The sequence below is a fragment of the Siphateles boraxobius genome, unplaced genomic scaffold (genome assembly GCF_051911475.1).
Source record: "Siphateles boraxobius isolate OS27281-9 unplaced genomic scaffold, OSU_SipBor_1 77, whole genome shotgun sequence".
NCBI lineage: Eukaryota > Metazoa > Chordata > Actinopteri > Cypriniformes > Leuciscidae > Siphateles > Siphateles boraxobius.
Window position 1 is genome coordinate 11,470,162 of NW_027509205.1, and position 22,173 is coordinate 11,492,334.

At 37.9% G+C, this 22,173-nt stretch overlaps 1 protein-coding gene and 1 long non-coding RNA gene across 2 annotated transcripts; one reads left to right on the forward strand and one right to left on the reverse strand.

Annotated features, from left to right (window-relative positions):
- Window positions 1-7,481: 7,481 nt before the first annotated feature.
- tac3a (tachykinin precursor 3a) lies at window positions 7,482-11,664 on the reverse strand. The gene is made up of 7 exons (XM_077218166.1): window positions 11,533-11,664; window positions 11,112-11,227; window positions 10,928-11,027; window positions 10,789-10,818; window positions 10,654-10,707; window positions 7,840-7,915; window positions 7,482-7,659 (listed from the first exon to the last, which is right to left on the reverse strand). The coding sequence occupies exons 2-7, from the start codon at window positions 11,211-11,213 to the stop codon at window positions 7,641-7,643; spliced, it is 381 nt and encodes a 126-aa protein (XP_077074281.1). The 5' UTR covers window positions 11,214-11,227; window positions 11,533-11,664; the 3' UTR covers window positions 7,482-7,640.
- On the forward strand, window positions 7,852-14,607 carry LOC143725634 (uncharacterized). Its single transcript, XR_013198278.1, has 3 exons — window positions 7,852-7,932; window positions 13,588-13,694; window positions 13,883-14,607. It is a non-coding gene; the product is annotated as an uncharacterized LOC143725634 (long non-coding RNA).
- Window positions 14,608-22,173: the final 7,566 nt, after the last annotated feature.

Below are 22,173 nucleotides of genomic sequence, written 5' to 3' on the forward strand. Positions count from 1 at the left end.
AATAGCAAAAGTTTTGCACAAATCTGTAATGGAAACGCGCCTAATTATGGAGAGACACAAGAAGTGACAACATGTAGAAAGCAACAGGACATTTTTGAACGGTTAGTTGAAGAATGTATGCAACTGATGTGGAGTCAACTATCTTCTAGTCATTGATTAGCATATTCTGTCATGATAATCTATAAATCGCATTCCCAGGGGTGGAGTTTATGTAAATTTAAGGGTTGGTGATGTCACTAACCCAGGAGGAATGTTGTGTTGTCCCTACCAGCCGTTTGTTGTAGTCCTTAAAAATTATTTCTTTAAAAGCAATTATCTTCCTTTGCTTTGAACTTTGAGCGTTGGAACTTTGCAGATGCTGATGTAAAAATGTAAAGCAGATGTAAAGCCTGCAGTTAATGAACATTACTGATTAAGGCAACATAATACAGATGTGATATTTAAAGGGGCATTCGGCAACCCTAGCTATTTCTTCGCTGATTTTCACTTTTGTTGTCACATGTTTTCTCAACGAGCTCCCCCTACAGCTGTGAGGCGTATATTTCACAACAATGTCGTAAAAAAAACTCACTTGCGGCACCCTTCTCCCCCTTTCTACGCTGCTCATGTGCATTTGCTATTATCGGAGCCGGCCAACTTTATCGTGTGGACCTATGTCTACCGAGGTGGGTAATACATCATACACATTGATGGCGGCGTGTGTGTTTATGTCGAATTGCCATAAAGCAGTTTGTGTTTCTCGCTTCTCACGAGACTTCCTATTTCCAATTTACCGGGACGTTAATTCTCATATTGCAAGGTTGGTTTTCTGACTGGGAACGTTGGGGGGAGCGGGGAAAGTCACCATTCTCACCAGAACAGGTTATTAAACCATCCAAATGATTTCTAAACGGTTTTATTAAGCTGAAATGGTTGCCGAATGCCCCTTTGACCCTTCTGTTATTGCAGTGGAAATAATCGCGCTTTTGGGGTTATTCATGGTCTTGAAAATACCTTGTTGGTGCTTTTAAACTTTTAAATTTCCTTTTAATGTTCGATGGCTGAAGGGTGAGTACTAAATTAATTTCATCTCGATGTGACACTTTTTTTATCGTGTTGGGTTCAGAGCGAGTATTTTTACTGATTGTTTACAGCTTAAAGCAGAGGTCTTCGATCCTGGTCCTGGAGGGCCGCTGTCCTGCAGAGTTTAGTTCCAACCCTAATCAAACACACCTGAATCAGCTCACCAAGCTCTTCAGGATCGCTTGAATAGAGATCGCTAAGACATGTGACCAACTGGGCGGCAACGTCATCAGAACGCAAAGAATTATGGGTATGTTTGGCCCGTTTACATCGGTTTACATGGGCTGGCATAGCAGGCTAGTGTTCTGGCATGAAAAAATAAATAAAAATAGCGTGAAAAACAGAATATAATCCTACAAAATGCAGCGGGCTAAAGAAAACATTGTCGGACCATACCAGAAAACTGTCGTCCGTTCAAAAGTATGCTAAAGTTTTAAGCACCACACTCCTCGCTCTCTCTCATCTATCTGCATGCAATCGCAATTCATGTCAAGATTGCAATGCTGGAGTGTGTGCGTGTGTGTGTGTTTGTGCGCCCGCGAGAGAGAGAGGCGCGGGCGCGATCGAACTGTGTGTGTGTGTGAGAGAGAGAGAGAGAGAGAGAGAGAGAGAGAGAGAGAGAGAGCGGCGCGATCGGACAGTGGAAACATAAAACATACTCCCTCATTTTTTTCATAGAGGTTATCATTCAAACTGCAAAGTGTTTACTTATATTTGCAGGGATTAAAGTGAAAAAAATTCTTCTGACTGAAAATTTTTTTCAGGCCAAGTCATATTCCTTTAACTTTATTTAAATAGTCGAGACCAATATCGTTTTAAGGGGAGATGTTTTAAACCGCTTTAATATTGCCAGTTTGCATATTTTAAAAGCTATTTTAATCTATGAAAAAAAAATTACTTAGCTTGACAAATAATCAACCATCTACATAACTTTTCAGTGCATGTTTTTATTTATCTTATTAGACCAAACAATGCTAAATTATATTAATATATAGTTTGTTTAATGGCAAATCGTTTTGGCTGAGGGCAAAGTGAAGTTTCATAACTTTATATATTTAGGCTATTTAACTTTAACTGTGTAGCCTATTAGAGAGCTGACTAATGTTTGACTGAATTGTTTGCTTTATTTCTCATTGTATAGCTTCTTATAGCCTACATATTAGGCTACTTATACTTTTATGGATATTATTGATAATTAAAACTGACATTTAACAAAAAGCAACAGGGTTGTGTAATGTTATATATTCTAAAATATATAGAATATTCTTTATATATTTTACTATGCATTCTCTTGTATGTGTACATGCATAATAAAATAAAATGATACAACCCTGTCTCTGTTTGTTAAGTCTGTCAGTTTTAATGATCAATAATGTTTCATATTTTTAAAATGAAAACAAAAAGAAGCAGGGTTGTGTTTTATATTGCGTGTTGTTATAAATATATGGAGTGAAGATAATCAATGTGCGTTATCTGAACCACATTTGTGTGGCCATATAGGCCTAATATGTTTATGATAATATGTTCATTTACAGGGGTGGTAAAAGTACTCAAAAATTATACTCGAGTAAAAGTATATACCTAAATAAAAAATGACTCCAGTAAAAGTGGAAAGTCCTCCATTCAAACATCACTTGAGTAAAAGTACAAAAGTATCCGATTTAAAACGTACTTAAGTAACGAAAGTAAAAAGTAAATATTCAAACTGTAAATATTGATAATTAAACAGATCAATTGTTTTGGGAGTGATATGCAATGTTTTAATTGAAAAAATTATTAGATACTGCAATTAAGAATTTGTTAGATTTGCAATCAGTCAAGAGACAATGAAGCACCTTGCATCAATTCTAAACAATTTCATTAAGTTTAGTGACAGCATATTATGGTGCAATGACTGTTAGGCCATTCTTTGATACAAATTTTACAATTTCAATTCAATTATTGTGGTTTGATTCCGATATTGATTCAATATAGATTCATTTTGATAAATATTTGGTTAATTTATCAATTATCAAATGTTAATTTTTAAATTAAGAAAATCTCACCTAATTCTGTAAACATAGGCTACAGAGAGCCCTGTCAGCTGGTATTATTAAATGTTAGAAAACATGTGATTTTTATTATAATAACAACTTTATAATATTTTAATGATATAAGTAAAAAATATAATAAATATATAGTGCACATTTTTAGCAAAATACTAATTTATACTAATATTAAATATATTATAAAATACTAATTTTTCCAGCAAACTAACGTGCTATGGTCATTAAATGTTTTTTTGTTTTTTTCTGAGGTAGCCTAAATGTAACGTTATGTGACATATTGTTCTCCAGCTGTTTTACTGACCTCTTTCTGCGGTTGAAAAACACTGATTTATTGATATTATGTATAAGGTATATACATTTCGGTAAGTTGTACTGTATCTTTCAACATAGGCTACCTATTATTGTTCATTTGTGTTTATTTACAATTAACTAGTAGTAAAGAGATTAACGGCACCCCATATAGCAGGCGCTAGCTATCTGTCACATCACATTTAAAAGCTCCAAAACGGTATTTATTGTTTGAATTTCGTAATAAAATTTACAGAATCTGAGAGCTGAGAATTTATTTCATATCAAAAGTAACCTAATCTGTCTTGTCTGTCGGTGTCAATGTCCTCTTTGCTTCGCGATTTTTCTCTACGTGAGAAAATGGATGTGTCATGAGAGCGGGTTAAGTGTCGATTGCGTGTGTCTGAATGAGTGAGAGTTCGCAGCTATGCAATAGACATGTTCCACAACATTAGCTGCATCAAACAGAAGATGTGCAAGATACAGTGTAAGCGGGAATCTCTGGGTCATTGCCGGCCAGAGCTGCACGTTCACCTGTTTCTGCGGTCATCTTCCACAATGGCGAACTGACTGCTATGTGAGCGTATGCTGGCAAAGAGCTCGTGCGTTCTTTTTTCAAAATAAAACCAAGTTTTTCATTGGTTTGGAAAGCCAGTGTATTAAATACTTGGAGTGGGCATGGGGAAATGTAACGGAGTAAAAAGTAAACTTTGTCTTTAATATTGTAGTGGAGTAAGAGTAAAAGTAGATGCAAATAAAACATACTCAAGTAAAGTACAGATCCCCGAAAAAAATACTTAAGTAAAGTAACGAAGTATTTTTACTTCGTTACTTACCACCACTGTTCATTTATAAATGAAAAGAGGTGTTTTGTATATATTTCGTTTTATTGTTGATGAAAAGAGGCAGAGTTGTATTTTATACCATATTTCATTTTATTGTTGACTAAAATATACATAAAGAGATAACCGGAGTAGCCAGAGCGAGATGAGTGACGAAACCAAGATCAGCGCGGATCCGTTTGCAGAATAACCGGACTCGCGTCCTCGGGAGTTCGTTCTCCCGAGTCGAACTTGCCACGTCCGAACTATCAAGGACGCAAGTCCGAGGTTTGCGTAGCCTATTGGTATTGAGAAACGGCCAATATTGACCCGCGTTCTGTTTTCTATCATGCGCCGTGCACGTTTGCGTTGACGTAATATGCACGCAAACGCACCAGGGTTCGATAGAATTAAGTTGAACGTGAAACCAGACCAACGCTGCGGGGGGCGCAGGGAACAAACTCGCTCGGATTCGGACCGCAGCAAACCAGCTGTAGCCTGACATGCACTTCTCCAAAACTAAGATTAATTGAGTGAACACGGAGCAGTTTTTCCGTGAGCGGGAATTGAAAACCCGGACTGGACCATAAGCGAAGTGATTACAGAATGTTAGAGTGGAGAGAGGAACGTGCTTTCGCTCCGATCCAGGCTTTATCACATCCCCCTTAGCAGGGTGAATACACCTCGTCTTTCCTTAATTTAAGACCTATTCAAACTAAAATTAAGACATTTATCACACTATTTGAGAAATGAAAGCCTATTTACGGCCTTAACATTATGAAAAGTGAATTTAAGACATTAAGGACAGACGGGAACCCTGCAATTGACGGAAATCCGTCATAGACTCGCTGCAATTAACGGAAATCCGTCGTAGCGACGGAGAACTTTAATCCCTGTATTTGTGTAACTTACACTCGCAATAAAACACAACATTGTGCTTTTGTCACACTCTAAACTCTTGTCAAGCTGTAACATACAACTGTCACCCAACCAAACACACACAGTTTTAAAAGCAACATCCAACCCCATTTCAAAACAGTCTGTGGGACGGGTTACATCTTTTGGACATTAATCATATCGCATTGGTTTTCATTTCTTTTCTTCAGAGCAGTTACATATTCTACATTGATTAAAAAAATCAGATGTGTTTTTAATGGTAGTATAATTTTATACGAAAATCAATTATTTACCATTCAGATGAGAATCAAGTTAGGGTTCATTAAAATTAAGGAAAACAAATATATTGATCCGTTCTTAAAGGATAATTCAGGTATTTAGCACTTTGAGTCTATTTTCTAGTTTGTTTTGGATGAACTAAGTTAAAGTGGTGGGTAGAATTTTGACGATGGGTCCTGTCTCGACTTTTTGAATCTTTTAGAATCGCCTCTGACCGCTTCAGAGTGAGTGTCTACGAGCATACACAAACATGTCCTTAAAACAACCCGTAATGTTCGTTTTCAAAACTGTACAAGAAGGACTATAGGCTCTATGCACGATCGCTTCCGCGTTTTGTCTCAGCCCGCCCAGTTACATCCGGCGCTGCGTCAGAAGCCGGGTTTGCCTTAGGTGGAGATAATGGCAAATTACACTTCTTGTTTACAAAAACTTCCTGCGGTTGACGTGAATGATGTTAACAACACTGTGAGGCAGTTAGCTGTCACACATAAGAGTAAGAAAGAGAAGGGCTTTAAATTATATATTTCGACCTACATCGACAACTTTGAGGGTGAGGGTGAGTGCGAAATCCGACTAGCGAATCAGTTTCTAAAATCGTTGTCTCCGTTTCTGAGAAAATGAATTTTATTAAAGTTGTGCCGCTATACACTTCGCGCTATGCGGAAGTAAAGACGCTGGCTGAGATCCTACCGGAAATACGTCAGCAGCGTTCGTGCATAGAGCGCATTGCCGTTTATAACACAGCAGGTAGACGGCATCTTGAACACTGCGTTCTTCCCTCCATGCAATCAAGTCTGGCGCCTTCTGTTTGTGCCGCGGATTCCCCAAATGCTTTGCGTTCACCACTGGTAATACGTCACGATGACGTCACATTAGCAATCTGCGTGATTTTTTTTCCCAAACCACTTCAGCGGAAATCCCGCCCTGCAGCCGATTTCATTGGTTTAGGTTACAGTGACGGGTAGGTTTAGGGATCAGTGTTTGGTGTAGGCAATCAGTACAGTGATTGACATGACCAATGAAAACTTTAGAATCGGCTGCAGGGCGGGATTTCCGCTGAAGTGGTTTGGGAAAAAAAATCACGCTAGCAATCTCTATATACAAAGGCAGGTGTGCTGAAGCAGGTTGGAACTAAACTCTGCAGGACAGTGACCCTCCAGGAGCAGGATTGAAGACCTCTGGCTTAAAGGCTCTTGCACACTGAGTCCTAAGTTCGCGTCCTAAGTATTCGCACGTTAAAAAATAAAATACAGCTTCACGTTATGTTAATCACGCTTGCACACTGCCTCCGAAACTTTCGTCCGTCATAAAAAAAAACGGATCGGGTTCGATTTTCTCGTTTTTCGCATCTGTAGCAAGCAGTTTGAATGGTGTTTTGACAATTCAGAGCCACCGAATCACGAATACGAAAAAACGCATACGAAAATTTCGGACTCAGTGTGCAAGGGCCTTAACGGAAGTTACACCCATGATTCGTGCAAAGCGTCATGGTAATAAGGTGGATAGGCTTGTTTGAGATTAGCAAAATCTGCACAGAACCGATCACCGCTGATCACCGCGAGATGCATGCCGGTTAGAAATGTGTCCGAGTGCGGTCCGCCTTGCTCTGATGTCATGATCGAAAAGCACGATGGGAATTTATTTTAAAAGCACGATGGGAATTTATTTATTATAACTCTCTGACAGTGCGATAAATTGTGCTTCTAGAGGGACACAATTATGTTTTTCCATGTTCAATTAAGTTATAACACATATAGGTTTGGTAAACATAATTGTATATGCAGCGGTATGCAGTTGGCAATGAGAGAGCATCAGTGTTTTGCAAATGTAGCAAATTATTGCTGTGTAAAATTATTGCTTGGTTGAAGTCACTACATTTTGCGTTATTGAACGTTTAAGTAATAAAACATTGTGAGATCATCAGATAGATAGTATTTTTATTTACAAAAATCATGTTTTATACATTAAACAGCAAATAATAACAATAAAATAAATTGAAAGGCATGGGTTGTAAGTGGAGATTTAAATTCGATCATTTATAATGATAAATGTATCATTTGCAGTACAATGAAACAAATCACACCAAAGGAAATCATGTTTATTTGATTCATTTTATATAAATATTTTATTTTGCTCTATCACTTTGTGTAAAATAAATTATTTTGCTCCAAAGAAATGTCTTGAAAAGAAGCTGCCAGGGCAGGGTGGTACAGACGATTAACTGGATATGAAATAATTCATTTCCCTATAACCCACGACGAAACCTGCAACAAATTGAAAAAAAAAATTACATAGCAGAGACGATTTATATTCACAGGAAAAGGCATACCAGACATGCATGCTATATAAGAACAAATGCTGTGGTGTTAGGAAGATAGGCCCTACATGTTGTAATATCTTCAAAAAGCTTGCAGGTGGCAGAACAGCCTCACTGAATTACTCACCTCAGTTTGCATTTGTTGAAGAAGATGCCTCCTCCGCTTGTTTCTGGGTACTCTTTCCTCAATGGACGACCAGTTTCTGTCAACACAAATACAGTAAGTCTGAGAAGCTTGATAGACTGATGAATTTCGTACAGCGTTAGCGATAATATTTCCCTACTTCGCCGTATGTCGGCGGTTTAACCCACGCTGTACAATAAACACAAAACTATTGGATTCATCAGAATCAGATTGAAATCGAAGTCCTTATGATCAATTAGTTTGAACAATATACTCATAAAAGTAATTTGTTCATTAACCAATTCACAATTCTCGCTGTGTGTGTTTTTGATTCCTCAAAAGAACCGGCTCATAAGAGTCATTTTTATTGATTCGAACTGCTGCTCACGCTGATTATTAATTTATTTCGCGCATCCCGCGAGGACAACTCAGTAGATAGATGTCGAATGAACAACCAATACAGTTAATGATTTAAGTTCCACGAGCCTTAAATACACACAATTTGGATCATTTCGAAAAGGACTTCGCAGAAATTGATGATAACCTGCAGTTCAGTAAGTGAGTCAGATATTGATTCGGTCGCCGCTTTAGTTCTTCAGTGTTTGGGGTGCAGCTGACACCACTGGACTTTTCCTTCATATTTTAAAAGTGTTACCTTCATCTGATGGGCATGAAACTCTGTGACTTCTTCTAAATAATCTATCTAAACATGCACAAAAAAACTGGGCTTGATTTGGTTGTTCTAAAGGTGTGTACATTTTTTTTACCGTTTAAGGTGTTTGGGGTCAAAATGACCCCAATTGAAAATGTTTGTCAAAAAAATAAAAGTAAATCCATTATAAATCTGAAAATTTCTACATATAAGCTAAGCACTGGTCCTAGAGCATACATAAAAAGTGGAACGAACTTTCCATCTCTCTCTCTCTCACACACACACACACACACACACACACACACACACACACACACACACACACACACACACACACACACACACACAAACAAACAAACAAACAAACAAACAAACACAAACAAACGTATGTGACTGCAACAGAGAGCATTTTTAGAGAAATTGGCATAAATCTAAAGAAATTTACATTTAAATCAAGGTCTGGTCTAGAGCATAAAGACAAAGTGGAATGAACTTTCTATCTCAAACACACACAAACACACACATGTATGTGACTGCAACAGAGAGCATTTTTATAGAAATTGGCAAAAAATCAAAAATCAACTAAACTGGCATAAATCTGAAAAAATGTCACAAATGCAACATGGAACAACCATGATCCCTCAAACACACACACACACACACACACACACACACACACACACACACACAGAGAGAGAGAGAGAGAGAGAGAGAAAAAAGCGGAAAATGTGACTTGTAATGTTTCTGCAAATGTATGTATAATAATTTGCAAAAGCAGATAAATCAAAATATATCAGACAACAACAAATGCTAACTTTGACAAAAATAGATTGTTTTATGTATTTGCAGATTGTTTAAACATATATATTCACAATATATATATATATATATATCATAAAGTTGTGAGAAGTTGAAGCATCAAGAAAAATGAAGTGAAAAAAACCTATATTATGGTCCTATATGGACCTCTATTGGAAATATGTGGTCATTGCACCTTATTGCTTTAAATTATAATTTCTAAAGTTTTTCACAAACCTGCAGATGGCAGTATTCTATCCCTAACACATAGAGCAATGTCCAAAAACAATTTAGATTTAAGATCGTCATTTAAGTGATTTTTTTCTTTTAAAAATATTTTTTCATGAGCCAATTTATGGCCTAGTTAAGTAATTGTGCAGCAAATAGTTAAAAAAAAAACTTCAAAATTTCGACAAAAACACAGCATAAATGTATAGTTGAGAAGTAGCCTAAATAAAAAAAGGATATATAGTTTTCCATATAAAAAATTTATATTTCCTTATGCAATCGCTCTTTAAAAGTTTGGGGTCTGTCTGACCCCAAACATCTTAAGCGTTATCGTGATTAAGCGTTAATATCAAGGTGACAATCATCTAAAGCCAGTAGCGTAACTTTGTCTTAAAAAGTAGGTGGGGCAGGAGTGTGTGTGTGTGTGTGTGTGTGTGTGTGTGTGTGTGTGTGTGTGTGTGTGTGTGTGTGTGTGTGTGTGTGTGTGTGTGTGTGTGTGTGTGTGTGTGTGTGTGTGTGTGTGTGTGTGTGTGTGTGTGTGTGTGAGAGAGAGAGAGAGAGACTTCTATATCCACGGTTACACATGTTTAACGTCACGTGATATTTTCTTCCTGACAATACAATATCAATATTGTTAGTCCCGACTAGAGATTCTTCAAGTCGGTGAATACGTGTCAGAAGTTTTGGGTTCTAATCCGCCTTCCTTCTTTTTTTCTCATTAAAACCAAAGATGTTCATTAGTGATTGTATGACATGAGCATGGACACGTTAGTGTGCCTTTTGTTTTGTGATTTCACCGGAACGAAAAGATCTCTCTCTCTGCAACGGTAGAGAGATTGAAGCGCTGTTCCGTGTGAATAGGCTACTGTGCACGAGCGCCCAACTGTTGCGGCAACGCGCACTCAGCATGAATTCAATTGACAATTATTTAACAAACGAACGAAATAAATCTACTCTAACTGGAGATGTTTCGTTTGTATTTGCTACATCCGTGCCGCCAGATGTGTCAAAAAGTGGTGGGGACGATATCGACCCAGTCAAACGTGATGGGGACATGTCCCACCAGCAAATTACGCCTGTCTAAAGCTGTTTTTTTTTTTTTTTACAAACATCAGTGAATTGAAGAGAAAGGCAGTTACCAGGGTCAGCGCTTCGTCGACCCATGAGTCCAACAAAGATATCGTGCATTTCCCCTGAAAGACAACATATATTTATTTTTTTAGATTATTTTTAAACTAGCCTGAAAGCACAAAAGGAAGACCAAAATGGCTTACTTTTACGTTGGGGTGGTACATCATCCGTGTCTGGAAAATAATAAGATTCGTATAAACATTAGCACGTCTCAAAGAATAATAAAACAAAGAGAGACTGCTAGAATAATACAGCAAAAAAAAAAAAAATCTGTTCACTCACCGGCGTTTCTGCGCCCCATTAATCCGACGAAACTGTCATAATCTATGTCATTATATCTCTTTAACAAGTTATGAGCCGACAGCCGCAAACTTGGACTCTCCTGTGCATAAAATTACATTTTTATTTTAAAACTCGGCGAAACTATATATTTATAGTTATTAGATGATCATTATCTGCCACTTACGTTTGAATCTGATCTTTGAGATTCTGACTGCTGACAGCTCGATTCACTCCATCGGGTTTCCAGCACCAAAACCAAGAACAGTAACACTAGTCCACGGTACATCTTTACAGATAAGTCTGAGGAGAAAATATTATAAGATGCTACATTTCATTACGTCCTTTTCTTTGTTTAACTCAGTAACATTTACATCAAAAATGAAAAGATAAAGTTTCCCCTCTCCTATCCCAATTGCAACCATTCTTGATTGCTTTGTTTAATCTCTTAACATTCAGTAGCCTATAATTTACCACTAAAACCACCAGGAGTGAAAAGCTTTGTTCAATAGATTTTTTACAAATAATAATAAAAAACTTAAACAATAATGTAAAATTGTAGTTTGAAATAGGTAACATAAAGGACATTTTACATGTATTGTACTTACCTGAGCTGAGGATAATGGTCTGTGGAAACAGCTGAGTACAGTTTCTGGTCGAGGAGTTAAATCCTTTTGTGATGGACTATCAGACAAGAGACACAGAGACAGAGACTCTCCTGTCTGATTGTTAAATGATAGCAACATGTGCGTAAGTCCAATCAGATGTCGCAGTGTAGGTGTGGTTTAAGGGTTTGTAGTCTGCATCAGCAATGACCATGCAATTGAGATCCTGACATCAGAGGCGTGAGACATTCCTTAAAAGGACAAACCATTGCCCCTTTTGTCAAAGCCCTATCATCAATTACCCAGATTTGAATTCTTGCAATTTTAATCTCATATCTGTAACTTTGCCAGTTTTTTTTTTCGTTCAAGGTTACTGAGTACCATCCTTAAAGGCAACGCGCCTCCCCACATGTGCGGGCCACTCAATCATTTGCGTGAGAGCACATCTAAATGTCATAGTTGTTGGCTCATTAAGATTATGCTGATATCTATCCAAATGCTACTTTTCTCTGCTAAGTAGGGCCTTATTGTCATAGTTTCCTCCTGACTGCCTAATTGGTGTTGTCACTGGCGGGAATGTAATCTATCAAGGAAGCAATTACACAGATGGAGCGGTGGATGATGAGAACGGTGTCTCACGGACTCAGTGGACATCTTGAGGGGGCATCTAACTGGCCTGGCGACATGCAGGGTTGATTAGTGGGAACATCCATTAGTTGCTGCCCACACTCAGTATGCAGCATGCAAAGGGCAGCTGTGCTTTGAAGTTCCTTTTGGAGAACTGATTTGATCAGTTCATCAACAGAAGCCAATGATAGCAACAGCTCAGGAAGGCAGCACTAACCCACTTCCACATCAACATAATAAATCCTATGAGACTCCGACACATTCGTCAGTGTCATTATAATAGCTTTCGTAATCGTCATCTCTGACGATATCTAAATGAAAACTTTGGCATGTTGACCTTGTTGAGTGTGGAGAATGTACACCATTAAACTGGATTGACAATACATTTTAAATTCCAATTTAAAATACACAATTAAATTAACATTCAAACATTGAATATACATTGAATGTAACAAAGCAGAATTCAAATTAAATAAAATTAAGAGTAATTCATGGAAAATGTATATAAATGTGTGTGTCCAATTAGAATATTCTACCTATATTTTCCTCTGGTAAGGGGGATTTACACAATTAGGAAATGTTTTTTTTAGTGAATGAATGTCAGCCGCTCCACAGTTTGTCCTGTAACTCAAACAGTGCATTGCTCTAGAAACCCCAATGTTCAATTCCGAGGGAATGCATGAATGAACATAAATGTATAGCTTGAATGCAATGTAATTTGCTTTGGATAAAAACATATTCCAAATGCATAAATATAATATATAAAAATATAAAAATGTAGTGCACTAGTACTGCATTGAGAATTAGAATTAAAGACTGGACTATTCATTTTTGTTTTTAAACAATGTCTGAGGACAGTTACTTTACATTATGCAACAGATGCTTTTATCCAAATTGACTTATAAAGAGAGGAACAAAAGCAATTTGTCAATGAGCCAACAGTATTCATAACATACAATGCTAGGTTTATTTGACAACTAGATTAGGAAGCACACTAGAGAAATGTAACTAGATTAGAAATGCAGAGAAGAAAAGGTTTGTGTGTGTGTGTGTGTGTGTGTGCGTGTGTGTGTGTTTGTGTGTGTGTGTGTGTATTAGTCCCTTTAAACCAATTGTTGCAAGTACATTGGTTTAAAGGGTGTGGTTGGCAGCTGGAAGACTTTATGGAAAAAATATGTTGGGAATAATGTTCTAAATATAAATGTTTACTGTCCACATTTTTAAATCCCACATTCTGTTTGTGCTTGCTTGAATCTAATAATGCATATCGACAAACAATGGATCCAGTACGCTTCCCACAGTAGGCCAGTTATTTCTCACTGCAAGGGATGTTGGTGAATACGCTGTTCCTCTACTAAGCAAACCATGTGTGTTTCATAATGCTTTTGATGCAGATGTTTGGACTTCATTGCTGGCTGTGTTGATCCACAGGAGACAGTCACTGCCAATGTTCTATGCAGACCGAACTATGACTTGCGGGGACATGTCGTCTACAACAAAGGGCAGGTCAGAGTTCCAAATGGCTGGTTTTCCCAAAGGTTAGCGGATTAGCATTCTGATGTTTTAGTAATTGAGTCCCAACCCGTATATGTCTCTTCCTGCTCTGCATGGATCTCGCAGCGGGTCAGATTAAGGATATGGGCATGGATGGGAGACAGCAGTAGGGGAAGAAAAGGTAATTAATTACATTCTTCCATAATTAATGACTTCTTTCCCTTAATCACAGAGCCACATCCTGGGAGTATCAATGAGAACACCATAGGGCTGTTTATTTGGAGCATGCTAGGGTGGAGGGCCCCTGCCGCTGAGAGGATGACGATAGGAAGAGGATGCCTTAGTGGTAAACTCGTGACAACGTTGCTATCAGCTTTAGATATCATTTAGTGCACTCAAAACTTGAGAGGGAGCCATATACTGCTGCCAAGGAAGAGTTTACTGGAATTATCTCTGGTTGTCATCTAAAGTATATGTTTACCGAAGGATGCGCACGAGAAAATGTGAATCAGTGCAGACAAAATCAGTCCTGATGTTCATGTTTCTATTGATTTCCTGGGAGATAGAACTGCTTTTTTTTTTTTGCTTAATGTGAAATGGAGCAGTTGCATTTTGTGGCAGCTGGTGTTTGAAAATTATCTTATCTGTACCTGCTAATGTCATGAGCCCTTCACACTTTTTGTACAGTATGAGATGTTTGTTTTAACTCATAGTAATGGCTCACAGTGAGTGAAGTCTGCATTACTAAGAAATCAGGTGACCACAAGAGTTTATTCCCTATTCTGCACCTAGAAATATCTTTCTCAGGGTCAGACTCTTTTCAAAAGTTAAGTTTTTTCTGTTTGGACACTGTCAAGGGTTTTGACTTCCAGATGCTTTCTTGTGCAATTGTGTCCATGACATTGTGTTTGTCCGTGCATGGAGAAGGAAGTAAATGAGATTTGACACATGATGAAATAGTGACTGACAAGTCAGATTTTTTACTGGTTGCAGCCATGCTCAGGAACAGCAGGGTGTTGGCAACGGCTTTGTGCAGACTGGGGACAAATACAGCTAGAAAGATCCATAGGATGTCAAGTTGAGACCAAAAGGGTGACTGATCACTATTGTACAAATATGAAATATAATGATTAGATTAGAAGTTATTCAATTTTTATGCTGTTGTTAATGTAATGTGGATCAGATTTAAGATTGCTGATACGGCTACAAATTGCACAGTATGGCAAAATCTAAGCCTTTGTGTACAAATTACCTTACTGTAGGTATCTAGAGAAGGAGTCCACGGACCCCCATGGGGGTAAATTTGATATTACTATTTCACTCTGCTTTCTAAAACCATATTTATGTGGAGAATTAATATTTTCCAGATAATATTTAACAATTTGTGTCAGTACAAAGGGATTATAAAAGCTAATTAATTAATCAGGGGGAAAAAATAAATAAAAATAATAAAAAATAATTTGATTTATGTCTTTATAATATCATTCTCAATATTTTTCTTTTACAGTATAGGCCTAAATGGATTTTTATGCATAAACCTGCTTTTATATTCTACAATGAGGGTCCCTCATATTTCATTATTATATTCATCATATGTGTGGGTCCTTGGCATGAAAACGTTTGAAAACTCTTGATCTAGAGTAGATGATGCTATGAGCTGTAAAAATCCCCTTATGCCAGCTTAGTTCCTTCGATCACCTTCCTGGCGCCAGGCATCCGAACAGGGTCTGCAGCATGTGATGAAGCATACCTGAAGTTAATGTCACCTCACTAACTGCTGTTAAATGCCAACTCATGACTCTATTCTCTTTCCCTGTGTACGCACAGTGGTGTCCTTGGAGTGGAGTTTTGCATAATATCTTAAAAATTTATTTAAGAATGTAAATGAATTTAAGCAATTTTACCTTTTTTAGTTGTTCCATACTGAAAATCCAGCATTACTGATTATCAGCAGAAGTTATGATTTGCATGCTATAGCAACGGAGGCTGGTTGCTGGTTTGCTGGTCCTCAGCATGGGAAGTGGGAGTGCTGGTGGACCAGCCACACTAGCTCAGTTTTGCTTGAGGACAGCATGACTATGCTGCTGGTCTATTAGCTATAGACCAGCATAAACCAGCCTGGACCAACATGGAATTTATGCTGGATTTTTCAGTAGGCTTGCCTTACATTGCACAATAAAATACTGTTGAATCTGCACTGCAGGCTAAATCTGTTTAAGACCATTTTACATAAGTGGTCTGAGTCAACTGCAGCGTCTATAAATTTAGACTGTTGTGAATAAAGCAACATTATGACCTCCACGTATATGTGCAGGTCATGTCTATAATGTAGCAAATTACGTAGGCAGGAGGCTTTTGTTCCTTGCCTCTGCTGTGTTGGCAGGGGTTGCGGAAGGACAAGAAACCCCTACATCTGCAACTTTTTATTAGTTTTCACAGTTCAAAGTCTTGTTTCTATTGAAGCATTAGAAGGGAGTTGAGCTCAAGGACAGAATGACACTTACTGTATGCTGCCCACTACCTCACAGGTTTGTGCTGGCTTTTATGGACCGAAGTGGAAAAGCAGCAAAGTAGTCCATTTCAGAAAGAGGACAGCAGATGGAGGAGAGTATCGCAGAAAGCTGATAAAACTCAAGAGCTATTAAAAGCCAGGCCGGAGGAGGGTCAATGAAGTGGCGAGGCTTAGGGGAGGTAAATGTGAAGACAGGCTTCTACGGGGCATCCAAGGGTTGATAGCCAATGAGGCATTGGGGGTGGCTGCGAGTGTAAGGGACGTGTCTGACAGTGGGGTGAGCTCAATGTAGCTCAGAGTCCCCCGCTGCTCGTGTCACCCAGAGGCGACACAACAGAGCCATAAATAAAACGGACAAGTGGAAGCCCAGTCCTTCCCCTGAATGCATGTGTAACCTCACACACGCATTACGTGAATTTGATTGATTAGCTGGAATAACTTGTGAGACTTAGTAATATTCCCTTTTGAGCTGCTTCTACAGGACCTGCTACACAGGTCTTCGGGTGTATACTGTGAACTCACTTTTTTTTTTACCCTGGCTTTCAAGATTTTATGGTCATCTAAATGTTAATTTAAGTCTGATTGCGTCCTCTTATCGAAAGAGTTGAATGTTCTGCACTTTGAGACATTTAGGGTTGTTAGGCAGCATGTCGTGTCCTCAAGGCACATCTCCCATCTGTTGCATACATATCTCCTGTTCAGCGGTTTACCACAGTGTTTCACAGAATAAAAGGATTCAGTCTTTGCACATAAGTGGAAATGCAATCATTTGTTTTCATTTGACCATCAAAATGCTGATGATACTATATTGTCTGTTAATTCTGTCACAAAGATGAGCAGAGTTTATGAGTTCACTCTGTTCTAGCTGTAATTTTCCATGCTTATTTTGGATTGCTGTGCTGTCCCTTTGATCTTGTATAATCTTTAATCAACAACTTAATATTACAGGATGTAATATCTCAGTATAATGCAAAAAGAAAAAATAAATACAAACCCCAACTGATTACAAACCAAATATATAGGCACTTGAACTTTGAATATCTTCTGAGAAAATTTGTATTCACTCAAAAGATATTTAAGGATTGGCTCATAATTAATAATAATAATAGTAATAATAATAATAATCAGCTTTCAGGTACTTTTTCAGGTGTTGCTAATGTTCTTTAAAAAAAAACTTATTTATTATGTTGTGCATTGTGTTGTCAGGCTTTTACTTGATTTTTCCTAAAAGGTTTTGTAATGGTAAACTGGTGATCATTGTGGTAAGCTGGTGGTTATTGTCCCCAAATTAGATCACAATCCAAAACTAGAGACACAAATCACATTATTTTGCACAGACCTATCATACTGGCTTTTGATGGCAGTGCCCTTTGTATTCTGCTCTTTTCAGTGATCTGTAATTAAGGTATTTTAGGTGTTGAGAGCAGCAGGGACAGGCTCTGTGACAGTGATTGTGACAGTAAACAGATTCTGTGTATTGAGCCAGACCCCTCTCTTTCACAGAATCCAGGGGTCACATGGGTGCAGTACTCTATAAATACATCAGACATGGATTTAAGAGAGATGAGAATGATCTAATGTGTGATATGAGCTCAAACTTTTTGATGTGCATGTAAAGTTTGTAAGTTTTGTTTTAAAAAGAACATTTTCCCTGCGTGCTGCATCTGAATATGCCTATACTTCCATACTATATAGAAGGCAAAAAAACAAACAGTATGTGAGCCAAGTAGTATGTCCGAATTCATATAAAACAGTAGGCGAAAAGTCCCCGGATGACCTACTACTTCCTGCTAAATTCTGAAGTGTGCATCCACTGGAGACTTTACTATCCCATGAGACCACAGGAGAAGATTTGTGAATGACAGTGAAGCGATGATACTGATGCCCTGGGCCACATGACAGTGACAACATGGCCGAATTTTATTCATTCATTACCCATATTCATACTATATCAAACATACGATACCCATATTGATACTATATAGAGAACATCTTTTTTGAAACGATTCAGAATCAGAAAAAAATGTAGGGCGGGATTGGGAATTGATTTGATCTTTGGATCGTTGTCGTTTGCTTTTGCTGCGATGCCATGTGAGTGACAGGTTGCTGGTAGGGAGAGGTTATTGTAATGCCCTCACGCCAGTGAATCACAGCATAGCAAAGAGGAGGGAAAGTTATTTTGATTAAAAATTACAAGGCCACATGAATTAAAAAAAAGTGATGATGTGCACAGAAAAAAACATTGCATTTGCATGTCTTTATGATTATGACTGCACACACAAAGCCTGGCAAGACTTCATCAGAAGAAGAATAGTGTGCAAAAACGGAAATTGATTGATAGGGAACATCAAACACTAAGAAGATTTTTGTCCAAACAACATAGCACTACTTCAGCAAAGTGACAGCAAACCTCAATATTCACCTTGAAGATCTTGTTTCCACAAAAACCGACCACAGAGAACTTCACAAAGTCAACTTCTATGAAAGAGTTGCAATTGCTAAAACTTTAAAGGATTAGTTCACCTCAAAATGAAAATTTCCTAATAATTTACTCACCCCAATGCCATCCAAGATATCCATGTCTTTCTTTCCTCAGTGGAAGAGGAAACAAGTTTTTTGAGGAAAACATTTCTGGATTTTTCTTCGAATAATGGACTTAAATGGAAACCAATGTTTTGAAGTCCAAATCAATGCAGTTTCAAAGGTCTTTGAAGTGCTTCAACGGGCTGTGCACAATCGCAGCTGAGGAGGAGGGTCTTATCTAGCGAAACAATAGGTCATCTTCAAAACAAAAAAAAATTATATATATATACTTTTTAACTAAAATTGTTCGGATTGAGCTGATCTGCAATGCGCCGGGAACTACATCAACACGTTGAAAGGTCACGCTCGGAAAAAAAACTTTTAGGTTTTAAAAGATTTAAAAACCCAGGATACGCAGACATAAGGAACATTTTAAACAATAATATGACACAAAGACATAAATATGTCATTCAACATACAATACCATTTGAACTATCTTCCTTCGCATGGTCGCTTTGTAAACAGTAGGGCGGTACTTCCGCCGGCGCCATCAAGCGTGACCTTTCAATGTGATGACGTAGTTCCCAGCGCGTTGCAGATCAGCTCAATCCGAACAATTGCAGTTAAAAAGTATATATATATAAAAAAAATTTGACCTATCGTTTCGCTAGATAAGACCCTCCTCCTCAGCTGCGATCGTGCACAGCCCGTTGAAGTACTTCAAAGACCTTTGAAACTGCATTGATTTGGACTTCAAAACAGTGGTTGACAAAACGTTTTTTCTCCATGTTTCAGACAATAATTAAACAACCATAATTAATCTCTGCTAGTTGTACGTAGACCTGATTACTGGGATGTATATGTATTTTGGAAATGGATTTTCATTTATAATGTAACCAGAATTTTCTAATATTGCTGTTCCTGTTTTTATTTTTATTAGGACTGTGATTTTATGCTGGTCCACTGTGACTGTGATGACTGAGTTTTTCTTTCCCTTGGACACAAATCTCTAAAAACCAAAACTACATTCACTTAAAAACCTTCTGCTTGATGTAAGCGAAGGCTGTTTGAGATTGTGTTAAAGGTATAGTTTACCTAAAAGTCTGTTTGTCACTCTCATGTTATTCCAAACCCATAAGACTTTGGTTAGTGTTTGAAACACAAGTTTAGATATTTTTAAAGAAAACCAGAGAGGTTTCTGACCCTCCATTAAAAGTCCAGGTAACCAAAACTTAAAGTCCCTGTAAAGGCAATAAAAAAAAAAATTCTAAACACATTATAACTGTTAGAAATGTTTTGCTAAAACATATTTCAAAGACTGTGAAATGTGAAGTACTGAATTGTGAAGTTAGACCGTTAAACAGTTTTTCACCATTGCTATTTTCCGGATTTTTTGTGCGGGTCTAAAACGGGGCTCGATGACGCACTGGAGCCCCTGAGCTCCTGGACACGCCCCCTACTTGATGACGCACTGGAGCCACAGAGGCTGGCCACTCCCCTAACAATATAAATAAAGCACATTCACATCAGTTTGACGCTCAATCACGAGTTACTGTCAGTATCATTATTCATTAGTTACTAAAGCCTACAGTTTGCTAGCTAGCTATGCGTTCGTCACGGAAACGTGTACTACCTGGATGCGGTCACGTACAAAACAGATCGGTGTCCTTAGTTACATTTCCGAAAAACTATCACATCAAGAAGAGGTGGATTAATTTTGTGAAGAGACACTTTGATGGAGAGCTGAGGAAGACCGCAAACACCCGCCTCTGTAGTGATCATTTTACACGGGATAGTTTTATAAACTTTCATCGGAGACAACTGGGATTCACTGATAATCCGCTGTTACTGGTGAATGGGGCCGAACGTACTGTCTCCCGCCTCGGCCTTCATCCTCCCGTCGCGCCGACAACTGGTGAGTGCTTCCCACAAGTGGGCGTGGTTTCAGCGCAGACAACGCACACGCCCCCAGCGTTTGAGAGCAGAGACTACTGCTAATTTGTTCAAGATTTGAATATGTTATTTTATGTACTTGCTGGCTTTTTATCATTCAAATTTGGTTGGGTGGCTAATAACAAATTTTTCTGTGGTGTGACAAACTCAGAACACATACTTAATTTTGACTTTGCAGGGACTTTAACGAAGGTTATTAATATGCTAAAATCAAATGGATTCATTTTACAATAGCTTTTATAACCTTTTTGGATATTTGTAGTTTGATTTTTACCTGGACTTTCAATGGAGGGACAGAAATCTCCTAGATTTCATGAAAAATCTTAATTTGTTATTCAAAGTCTTACCAAAGTCTTACGGGTTTGGAACATCAGAGGGAGAGTACATAATTAAAAATTAACAATTTTGGGTGAACTAACCCTTAAAGCTTCTTTTTGCACTAAAGTCATCATTCTTTTTAATTAAAGTGTTAAATTGTCACCCGTCAACCTTAGGTGAAAAATTTATTTAAAAAAAAACAACACAGTTTTACTTATTTGTTAAATATGTTTTTTTTAAGTGTCAAAATTAAGCAAACATTGATTTTTACAGGGTCAGCTATTCAATTTCTTGTCAAAAGATTGTCAGTATTCTTTGTTTATTCATCAGTCATGATTTGTTGTATTGCATGTTGTTACATTAATGAAAAATGTTTCTAATATAAGGGGTACCAGAATGGCATTGTTTGGTACATTGTAATGCCTGATGAAAATTGATGAATAACAAATAATGGTTTGCCTAAGATCTGTTGTTTCTTTTTGTCTTAACATGCATATTTTTTAGTTCAACTTACTTGAAAATGTTAAGGCATTCGGTTTCCTAAGATTTTCCTAGTAATGTGAACACTAATAATAAGTTAACACAACTAATGATTTTGAGTTAACAGTACTTGACCAACAAGTTCCCTTTCAAGGGAACTCGAGCTGCGTTTAAGGCGCGGTTGGAACGCTCTGCGTGATTACGTCGTGAAGCACGTGTAAAATCAGTATAATGGAAGCCCGCTACGACATAGGTGACGTCATAGACCAGGAAACTATAAAGCAATCAGAAATCAGACCGTGATAGTTTCTGTACCTTCAGCAAGCGCTCTCTGTAATATCTGTCCTTGTCTATTTATTGTTGTCTGTCAAGCCCAATATATATGTGTATATATATATATATATATTTTTATATATATATATATATATATATATATATATATATATATATATATATATATCATTATGGCGAGCAAGCAAGATTATAGATGGTTTGTTGTTCCCTGCCCTCGTTATATTACGGGTGGGGACACACATCAGCTTTGTGTTGCTTGTTTGGGAGTGGAGCATGCCCAGTCAGTCCTCGAGGGGGCTGATTGTGAGCATTGTATGAGTCTATCTATGAAGACGCTCCGCTCTCGCCGATCGTTCTTCTAGGAGGACGGTTCGGTTCGTGTTCCCCGGGGTGCGGGTCCCGCTACTGATGAGGCTCAGCATCGACTTTCATCTTGGGGTTCG